This window comes from Athalia rosae, chromosome 4 (assembly GCF_917208135.1).
Source record: "Athalia rosae chromosome 4, iyAthRosa1.1, whole genome shotgun sequence".
In the NCBI taxonomy this organism is placed as follows: Eukaryota; Metazoa; Arthropoda; class Insecta; order Hymenoptera; family Athaliidae; genus Athalia; species Athalia rosae.
In genome coordinates, this window is record NC_064029.1 from 18,024,637 (window position 1) to 18,035,808 (window position 11,172).

The 11,172-nt window shown below is 42.5% G+C and overlaps 1 protein-coding gene across 1 annotated transcript; it reads left to right on the top strand.

The window, feature by feature from the left end:
* Positions 1 to 118: 118 nt before the first annotated feature.
* LOC105688755 (low-density lipoprotein receptor-related protein) lies at positions 119 to 9,822 on the top strand. Its single transcript, XM_012405282.4, has 8 exons — positions 119 to 795; positions 6,767 to 6,926; positions 7,041 to 7,172; positions 7,615 to 7,893; positions 8,192 to 8,416; positions 8,546 to 8,962; positions 9,044 to 9,298; positions 9,394 to 9,822. Exons 1-8 carry the CDS (start codon positions 745 to 747, stop codon positions 9,411 to 9,413), a joined length of 1,539 nt encoding a protein of 512 aa, XP_012260705.2. The 5' UTR covers positions 119 to 744; the 3' UTR covers positions 9,414 to 9,822.
* The last annotated feature ends 1,350 nt before the right edge of the window (positions 9,823 to 11,172 follow it).

Sequence of the window (11,172 nt, forward strand, 5' to 3'; positions counted from 1 at the left end):
TTTCCCCACTTATCCTTATCTCCAAATGTCCATATAGGTAGATATTTCACGACCAGACCCCGGTCACTTTGTATCTCTTCTTGTTTTTTTTTTTTTTTCAAATTTCTTTCTATTGAGAAATATCAAGCCTCCAGTGATTTTTGTGACCCAGAACTAGAATCTGCCATTTATACAGCAAAGGGTTAAAGGTGAAGGTGGTAACTGCATTTCCGGATATTCAAGTTTTTAATACAGAGCAAATGCCGGTGCGGTTCCACACCTTGTTTGGAATAGGAGTTCGCGTGTTCTTTTACCCTGTTGAATTTCAGAATCATTCCATTGATTTTTTCCAAAACTGGATGAATTTAACGCGGTATTGGTGGAAGTTTCTCTCTGACTATAGAGGGGTGCTGAACTGTGGTGTATGTGGTTTTTCTGTGTGTTAACGTTGAAAGTGGGAGAAGTAGAGGAGCGATTCTCTTCTCCCATGTAGAAGAGAGCCCGCGGTTTTCTCATCCAAAACTCGAACGTCAGTTATAAGAACGCAGGCGCGGAACGCGCACGCGTTTTCTTCGGTCTTTACATTCTGTTTACTTTGGTGTAATTTTTATCTTCACCTCCGGCTTATCCCGCACAGAGTTTCCAAAGATAATAAATTTTTTTCAATTTTTTTTCGTTCGAAAAAAAAGGCATAAAAGCTTCGGATCTGTTATCGATATCGAACTTGTTAGGGAACCCTTTCCCATTGAGAAAAAAGTGATCAAAATGTTTACTGCAACGGTGCAGATGAAAATTTGTTTAGTTGCCGCGTGTCTGGTAAGTTCAATGACCTTTTGACGTATTTAAATTTAAATCTCCATTCGTCACCCCCAAAAGGGCGAACATGGGTATGATTTTTTTTCCGTTACCAATTATTCTAAGATTTCCTGAGACTCAGTTGTATCAAAATTGACACCATTTACAAGTAACGTGATAAAATAATAAAATTTGCCTCGTAAAGAAGCATGAGCACTGTCAATGGAATGAATAATCCGAAGTTTAAATCCCGCTTTTGACGGGCGTGTGAAATGCGGTATTTTAATAGCGCGTGGGGGACCGCGGTATTTTGGAGCTTGTTCAGTTTACAGTTACTCGTATAAAACTGAAATTATGTATGTGAGAAATGTCTTCTTTAGTTTTTTATCTTATAATATTTGTAATTTTTTTCCTCGACCCATTATTTATGGGTTGAGCAATACACGCCGAGTCTTTATTACACCGGTAAAAAGGAATTCAATTTTGATACACGTTTCAAGACTCAAAGGCGTCATGGCGACGACGCGACGGTGTCAATGACTTACAGCTGCCGTACTGTGGATAGACCCAAGCACCTCGCCTTCAAGTGCAGTATAATATGTGATATGAGGATATATTTTTCCTACCCGTATTCCCATTCTTACATACATATAATAACATCGTAGTAAAATCGTACAAGAGCTTTGAACACGGTACACACACCTTATGGTGTGACTGGCTGTGTTGAGCGAATTAAATTTTACGACCGCGTCAAAGAGTAAAATGCACGACGAACTGCATACAGTCCGAATGTCTCCTAATCTGAAACTCACCCGTAAAGTATTTACGACTAGTCAATATATGCAGTTCCACAGCACCGTATGAAAAGGAATTTGTCTTCCTCTACACTAACTCGCACCCTTTACAAGTTGGTCGGTAGTTCTTTGAAATGGGAATATCGTATATTCCAACTGCAGCTAAACATTTTCCAACTTCCATTATACGTATACCTCCCTTCTCTCTCGATTCCTAAGCAAATTACGATTAGGAAGTCACGAACCGCGACCATTCCACGGTATTACCTATGTACTATGTACGGATACAGGTATTATATTATATACCCCCGTAATATATACTTCGATTATAATCTGTAGCGGTGCATCTCAACGTTCCACGATATTACCGATGTCCTATCGCTATTATTCTATCCCTATTTCTCCACTGCCCTTTTCAAGCTCTTCTTTACGAGGTACATTATAGCTCAGAGGTCACAGGGTCAGAAGAGTCATATTATCTACCCGCTGTAACAATTTGCTTCTTCCTTATGGACAGCTGTTCGACTCGCTCTCCGATATTACGATCATATCTGCAGGAATTTAGAAGAATATAAAAAGAAAAAAAAAAGAAAGAAAAACAACTATTTTCATCGAATAGAGTAAGCGGATGCTTCGGATTCCCGCGGATCGTTATGATCAACCTTCGCGTATACGAGACGAGAACGTTCTAGTTCATTTTATGCAATTCAGGAAAACTGCTAGCCAATCTAATTCTTGTGGTCGTGATCGCGATTCGAACGCGTTGCGGTTCTGGACAAAGGGAAAAACTAATAACAAAAACGTTACGTAGGAACGCGAACAACGTAGCGATAAACGATTTCTCTCGTTGAAGCACCGTAGAGTAAATCTGGCGTCTTTTGCACCCCGCAATGTACGTCGACAGATTGAACTGTGGTGAGATGGGGTGAGGGTGAACATAAAGCTCAATGGCCGTTGCACTTAGTTGCAATTCAATGGGGTGAAATTGTACGTACGGGGGGGGTGAATGGTTCAAATGCCATACAAGAGAGAAAATGAGATTGCTAACGCGGGCAAAAAGAATCGAAAATTTTGCCAAAATTAATACAATCACGACCGAGAGAAAAATCAAATTCGGTATACTGGCTGCACAAAATTTCTACCGTTCTAACACGTAACGAATAATCCATTCCTAGAGCGATTTTCACGCGGTTGTATTACTACTTATACTTATAATTTCGTACCGGAAGGTGATTATATCCCAGAGGTTGAATATCTGAGTTCAATTCTTCGAGCCCATCTCTATAATTATACTCATGCGGTCGTATGCACGGACATCTATACCGTACTCCGTACTCGATGCGGTGAACAACAGTAGCCCTTTTTTTTTTTTCTTCTAAACATCTACAGGAGTAGCGAGCTAGGAACACGGTCTAATAATGCACGGGTAGGTATGGGTACGGCATAGACACGTAGCACGGGTGAATATCCGATATACTCTCACTGACGCGAGTCGTTAAATAACGCAGTGATCCGAGGATAGGATGGTCAGCCACCTGCAGCGGTAGCAGAAACAGCAAAAGCAAATGCAGCCCCTAAGTGGTGCGGCTTCTTGGTAGATGATTACCTTGCAATAGAGCGGCGTATAATATTACGATACATCGATAGACAGCTCTTCTCATTCTAGCGTAAGCGAACGTTCGGGTATGTGAGTAGTATACACCTGCACAGAGATACATACCGCGTTCTGCGCCCATCGTATTCATTAAACATCGTATATTATCTGCACAAATGAATACGTAATAACCTTCGGGCGTACATAGGATATGTATAAAGTCTTTTACAGATTTGATGCTACTCCGCACGATTCCATACGAGATACCGACGATCGTTGGCGCAGCGGCATCGTGTGTAACGAGGGGAAAAAAGTTTATGAAACAATTATTCTTTTAATTTCGGTATTTTTTATACACCTTCCATGTACAGAGCGTGCATTGAACCGGAATTAACGTGCCGAAGACACCAGTCGCGAATTAATTAGTCGATTGGCGTGAGAGCGACGAATGGTTGATTTACCGTAAGTGCAGTAGTTTGTCAAAATATATATATAACGGGCAATTTATGAGGCGCGAGGTAAATATATAAACTGCAGTTATATATACAGGGTCATTATCGCATTCATGAATATTACGTACAGAAAGATATATATATACGTATCCAGAGCTATAGGTGTGAGTGTATAGTGAATTGAGTCGTTAGTTTAATATTCAACTTCATGAACTAGAATTATAAGACCATCGTAATAACATATTGTGCGGATAGACAAAAAACATGGCGCTATAATTTAGGTAAAAATCAGATTTATAGTTACCGACTCTGACTCGGCTCTCGATTGCACGGTTGTTTTTTTTGTTCTTGGTTCTCCGAGAATAATTTCAACTCCTCCATCCGTGCGATCAACCGCTAAAACACCTAACCCGATAATTCTCATTGGAGGTCGTTTATAAATCGCGGCGATAAAGCCCGTAACGATCTCATAACGAACTGTAAGCTGGGTAGTTAAATTTTTATTCTTCCATAATCACCGCGATTATTTATTCATTTTAATCTGCATACTTTTTTTCGCTTCTCTTTTTTCTCGAGCATTTTTGCGCGGACGTCGTGTAGAGTTTCTCAACGCCCTTTCTGGATGTATATAACACGTACCCATCACCGCGTACACTGTACTTTCTTTATAAAAGCGCAGCGAAGGTAATTTGTATTTTCTCACCGTGCTCGTGTGGTCCACTCGATTACATCCGGCACGAAGATGCGGCACGAGGTATGGGAAACGAATGGCACGAAAAATTCATTCGCCTGAGGTATGCGCGAAAAATAGACGAAGCAAAGTCGTGACATAAGTGTTTTATAATTTCACGTAAAATCTAGAATAAGTACTAGAAAATCGCGAGGAATGTTGTTGGATCTGATAACAAGAGAGATTGAAAAAAAAGAAAAACAATGAAGGTAAATGACTAGCTCGTTCAAACTGCATTGGAATGAAAATCTCACACTTGGATATTTCATGCGCGTTATAATCATCATTCCGTTAATTAGTCGTTGAGACCATAATATTGTTAGAGTTCAAGACTTAACGAGGAGCCCTCTCCAAGACCTCGCAGATAAATTGGTCTCGTTTTCTTTTGCAGAACGTATTTGTAATGTTTTTTTTTTTATTTTTTTTTTTCTCATAGATCTCACACCCTCGTTTTTTTAATTTGCGAAAAATGTAATAATCAGCTCTCCCTGAACGAGGTGCATACCTGCGCAGGTATGCACGGACCCTTTCCTCCGAGTAGATCTGAAGCAAAATTACATATCCGATGCCGATCTAGACTCAGGCCTTTAAAGGCATGTACACGACGATGAAAGTAACGGACTCGACGCATCCCGGTAACGGATTGCTCGTGCAGTGCGAGGCGACTATTATAGTTTGTGGTTTGTTCACTTGTCGCATTGTTGTTTATTACGAGGCAATCCCGTGGGAAAGCCGGAAGCGATTATCGCAAAAATACAAGAGGAGACGGAAGATGAGAAAGGGAACACTTCGTGACCAACTCTGCCGGAACATTTTCAATTCCAATATTTTACCTTTCTTCTGCTTCTCCTCCTTTTTTTCCCCCCTAACGAATTCGTGCCGATATTCCGGAAGCTGCGATACAGAAGCTGCTGGTCTACGACGCGGTGTAACTCATTGAGTTAAGATGCGTCGATTGCGGTGTAATCCGATGTAAGGAGCGAGTGCGAGTCCGACATGTGCGCGAGATGAATATCTCTGCCGAGCTTGAATTATTACGCATAATTACAAATTCGCCGGTGAAAAATGTACAAGTAAAAACGATAAATCATACGAGTCGAACCGTTTAGTCCAACGTACCACCTGTATGCACAACGTCTATGAACTGCAACGAGAAAATAAAGTACATTCTCCTAGAACTGCATGCAATTTTATATTAAATACAGTTGCACTTGTATACCTGCTCTATCATCGTTTTATATACGCACCAATTTACCGCATTCTTCTTAAATACAGTTGTATACTAGCGGAATTATTTGCCGGTAGACCTTCCGCTGCAGTTTATCCAGATATATTTAGTCGTTTATTTTATTTTTTTTTTTTCTCCTGCGACCACAGACCGCCGTTTATTGAAAATTCTCTATCAATTTTCTCCAAGTTTTACACTTGTATCGTAACTCGCGTGTTACGTAACGGTCAAATTATTAGAGTAAATTTAAACTTTGCAAATATGGTTTTGATTCCGGCTCCGAGAATTGTTTGCGTTATTCCTTTGAGACGTAGACCGAATAATAATATCGGTAAATAAACGCGTCCGAATACGAGTTGAGAATTTCAAACGCGGTCAATCGCGTGGGAGGGGGGGAGGGCGTTAAAATACGTTACATATGATTTTTCTAGGGATCGGAGTTACCACGTTCTACAGGGTTATATTTCTGCCTTGCATCATCGGAGGCAAACGTGCGACACGACAGCAGTTTTATACCGGTTGAACTTGTACCACGGAAAACTTATAACCCGACACTCATACATATGGATGTTCCCAGGTGTTGGCGACGCGCGTTATACGTTATCAAAACCTATACAAGGCGAGTCCCGTTGCGGGACGACTCCTCGTGATATTTCCTTCCTTTTCTTTTTTTCTTTCCTCACTTTTCGTTTTTTACTTACATTTTTTCTTCTCATTTCTCTGGGATTCGTCGTGGCCTACGATTTATACCTCGTCGTTCTCCGCGGGGACCCTCACGTATCCTCCCGGGTAATGGACCGGTATGGTTAAAAGAAATTCGTAATGGAACAGCGATCGATAATAAAAGCGACTGTTGCAACCGCTCGCGTTTCGTCTGTCGCTGCACATATTCGAACAAATAATAGGCGCTAGCCCGGCTGAAGCCCATTGAGATGAGTTTGGTCGACCGCGCGTTATACGTGCACGCAAAAGTGAGAGTGAGGCAACACAAACGCACTTGTAACAATGCCGTACGTACGAAACGTACAAGGGGTGGTTGTTCGACGACGTATCGGGGGTGAAATTGCATTCTCGTTCCCCGTTCTCGAGTTCTTCGGAAAATCCGCAGCGACTCATATCCGGTGTTTCCGAGCCATTCGTCCCGCGTCCCTAATAATAATTCACAATCCAGATATCACTCGTTTTTTTTTTCAGGCAGCCGTGCATTCTTCGCCGGCCCGAATATTGAGCCTCGGCAACGAGTGCGGTAAGGACAGAGACTGCGAGACTGGAATACCCAACAGCCAGTGCCACTTGGGAAATTGTCGGTGTCGTCCATTTTTTGCGGGATTTAATTCCACCGAGTGTTTGGAATGTAAGAAATTCCGATAGTCGGATATCACCTGATTTTATCGGACTCTCGTACACCTGGACGAGATAATTACTAATTATCTTCCATCTCTTTTTTTCCTTTCGATAATAAATTCAGCGACACTATTGGGATATGATTGTCTCGTTAAAGAGCAATGCTCGTTGAAAGTGGCGAACAGCAACTGTCTAGCCGGAGTCTGCAGATGCGAGGAAGGCTACCTACAATTTCGAAGACACACGTGTCTGGGACGTGAGTGAATTGTCGTTTAATTGATAACCATTAATTTAGAATTACAAATGAAATTGCGTCATGTCTTTTCAAAGACATTCGTAATATCCGCGTCGGCGTTGTGTCTATACGCGATAACGGATTCGTTATAAGACGTTCTGGTAATTTTAAACATCGAAAATGAACGGTACCAGCTGTCGGTGTTGAGAATATTTCATTACAAAATTAACTCGGTACGCGTAGAATTATACGCAAAGTTTTCAACTAATGACCTCTCGCTCATCATCATCGCTACCAGTTCAGCGACCTGGAAAATACAACAATTGAAATTATATCGTGTTAAACATAGCTACGTATAGTTCGCAAACCTTTTCCAACTACTCGTTAACGAACGTGCGAACGAACGATATCTTTAATTTGCATTTCTGAATCATTGAATCATCGAATCATCGAATTATTTCAGCCGCACGTCCCGGGGAGGTTTGCTACAGTCATTCCCACTGTCATTTGTGGGACAGCGATACCCACTGCGATTTTATTATTCCGGATCTTTTCGGACGCTGTCAGTGCACCGCCCCTATGCGACGTGACGGTGACGTTTGTAGACCAGATTCGCTGGTCAGACCGTTACAAGTAGCTCTTCAGGCTAGTAACGACGTGCCAGAAGGCGAGGAGGAGGTAATCGTCATCGCTGAGGAGAACGCGACCCAGGAATCCGACGATAATAACGAACAAGATACAGGTTGGATATACAATAAATCACGCAAAGTCCCGCTACACGAATATGCAAATGTACAATATTTTTTCACCCAGAAAAAGGTTGTGAAAGAGAATGTTTATAAATATAATAATAAAGGATTAATTATAGATCGTTGACGTTGAGAATATTGAGTGGAATTAGATTTCAAAAATGCGGGAGACGGTTTCACCGAATCGAACTTTCATCTCGCTCGCTCGATATAAATAATAAATTTTTTTTCAACCAGACGGGTAATTTCCAAACTCTGAAAATCCGCCGGGATTTTCTATTTATTTTCAAGGGGTCCAGGTATCATGGTTGAAGAATATATCGATTGCATCTACAAGCGCGTCGACGCAGGTGGTACCTGTAGTAACAACGATCGCATCGTTCAAATCCAACGTCTCATCTGCCGTTCTGAGAACACCGGCGACGAACGAATTCCCCGAGGATAACGAAGCGGTCGTTATTGAGGCGGAGACCACAACCCTGGAATCTGGGAAAACGTCATCGACCCCGACGACAGGTACCCAATCAATCGAAGCTCCTTTGCACCCAGCGGTAGAAACGCGGTGAAATCCCTGCAACCGAATAAACCGAAATAAAAAATAAAGTACAAGTAAAAATTGAAACGAATCATTTCCGAAATTTGTAGCGCCCGTCAAAACGGACAGACACGAGTCGGGAGGAACAATGTCCGTGAGTTTGGGCTACCCCTGCACGGCGGACATAGAATGCCAAATGTCCGATTCTGGCTCTCGTTGTCTCGAGGGAATTTGCGACTGCGCGATTCGGGGTAACGGAAGTCTGGCCTGCGGAGCCCAGAGGACCGGATGCGCCCCGGGGACCTTTCAATGTCGAGGAACCGGGCAATGTATCAGTTGGTTTTTCGTATGCGACGGCCGACCCGATTGCGCCGATGGTTCGGACGAGGAATGCCTCTCCGATCGTTGCCCAACGCAATCGTTCCGGTGCTCGAGAAGCGGCGTTTGCATATCCAGAGCCGGAATATGCGACGGGAACTACGACTGTCCCGACGGCGAGGACGAGGACGGTTGCAACAGTCGAAGAAGTAATTTATCGTCGATTCGATCGAAGAATTAACCATCGCCAAAGAGCTTTTTCCAAATTTTTCATCAAATTCCTTTCGCAGAATGTCCGAAGGGCGCCTTCAGATGCAACAACGGTCAGTGCCTTCCGGCGTACGAATTCTGCAACGCGATGGTCATGTGCCGGGACGGAAGTGACGAACCACGAGGGGCTTGCAGAACCAGAAATCGCGGAAGACTAGCGCCGAGACTTTGCCCTTTCCGATGCGACAACGGACGTTGCAGATCGGATGCGATCACCTGCAGCGGTCGCGACGGATGCGGCGACGGATCCGACGAGAAAAATTGCGCCATTTGCAGTAAGACTTTCGAAACGATTATTACTATTCTTCGACGCGATCAGCGTGCGCTCTCACGTGTTTCTGATTAAGCGACGGTTTTTTTTCTGTTTCAGAATGCCCCGCGTTATCGTAGTCGGACTCGAAGCGTAGCGAATTTTTATACGTCGACTACACCGCATACCGATATAAAATATTTTAAGAGACGCATACATAATTAGATACGAATGTAAAAGTATTTTTTTTTTTTTGCGTAGCCAAAGATTTTCAAGTGCGCGAAATCAAATAATCAGCGGTTGTCTATTTTCAATAATTCGGTACCTTTACGCTGTTTCTGACCCAAGTCGGATCGCACACGGCGATCAGGTCTGAAAATATTCTCAATAGACGCGTTTGATTAGATATCGATCGTACAGGAGCCTTGACAGAATTATAATTTCCTGTCGGGGATTCTCTAGATCAATTAAATACCTATCATTCATATTATCTGCATGTGACATGAATATTAATGCATAATAATTCTTAGTAAATGTGAAGTTTATGAATTAGTGTCCATATTCTTTATTTGAACTCGTTCCTTTCTATTCCAGAAGATCGTCTTTACAGCGTTAAGATTGTATCAGATGAGATAAGCAAGAAATTAATCGTCGAAACGCATCGGTTAATTATTCATAGGTCAATTTACCCACTCGTACAACGAAATTATAATTGTGAGTTCAAAAGCTGTTCGAGATACGCCATGCCTTTTTCTTCGTCAATAAAAAATTTCGAATGATGACGAGGAACTTTTTGCGGGTGAGAAAATGATAAGAATCATGGAATTTCGTATTCTAAGCTGAGAAAGGACCGAGAATAACGAACGAAGGTACGCCCTATTCAGGTATATACCCTATAGTCGGGTTTGAGCGGTTTCGTTTGCTGTTAACCATCGGTACAAAGATGCCATTAGCATACTTATGATCCGTGGAGAATAATTATTCTACAACTGGCGGAGGTTTAACGACGTATAACTTCACCTACTACCCGACGTGCGCGGTCCGGAGGGGGTGGTTTCGAGCGGTAATCGTAATCGACTGCAAACCTCGGTCTGGAAATTCTGAACTACGAATGCATACATTAAACTGCATGTACATCAAATTATACGTACTATTATACACGGAATTTTGAAATTGGGTCTCGCCGAATGGCTCTCTGCATGTCGTTTACAAACGGAGTGGTTAAATATTAATATTCGCCCCTCTGGGCGATAACACATTTTACACGCGAGCTAATTTTGTTAGGGGTGTTTTAGGCCCCCCCCCCCACCCCACACCACGCCCCGACGTTTTCGTGTTATTACGTTATCCGGGGATTCAATCCCTGCAGAGTTACGGGAGAGAGGGGTTAGAGGAAGTGGTCAGAGAAGCTTAAGTTATCATTAGTATTACGCAAATATGTGTACCACCAGGGGCACCAAATAAGGGAGACTATCAGATTTTCCGTTATAAATCTATTAAGTCTCGGTGAAAATAGAGTTAGCTGCAAGAGGGATATAAAATAATGAAATTACCTCCCATGGATGTTAAATCTCCTGAGAAAATTGAAGACAAACCCGGTGTGCCGACGGAAAATAGATGTTGTTGGTTTCAGTCAATAATCGGGAGATAAATTCGGTGGTTTTCAGCCGGCGATAAGAGGAGGAGTGAATCGCGGAACGACAGCCTCACATGTACTGGAAACAAATGGAACGACGCGTCTGGAGGATATAAGCTGGAACAGGGTCCCGAGCTATTTATCTATCACACTATCTCAATCTGGGTCTCTGGAAAATATATATAGATTCGCTGGTCTGAAGATCAACTTCAGCAGGTTCGGTCACCGTGGAGCGCGTTACATCCTCCGGCGTTTTGCAGCAG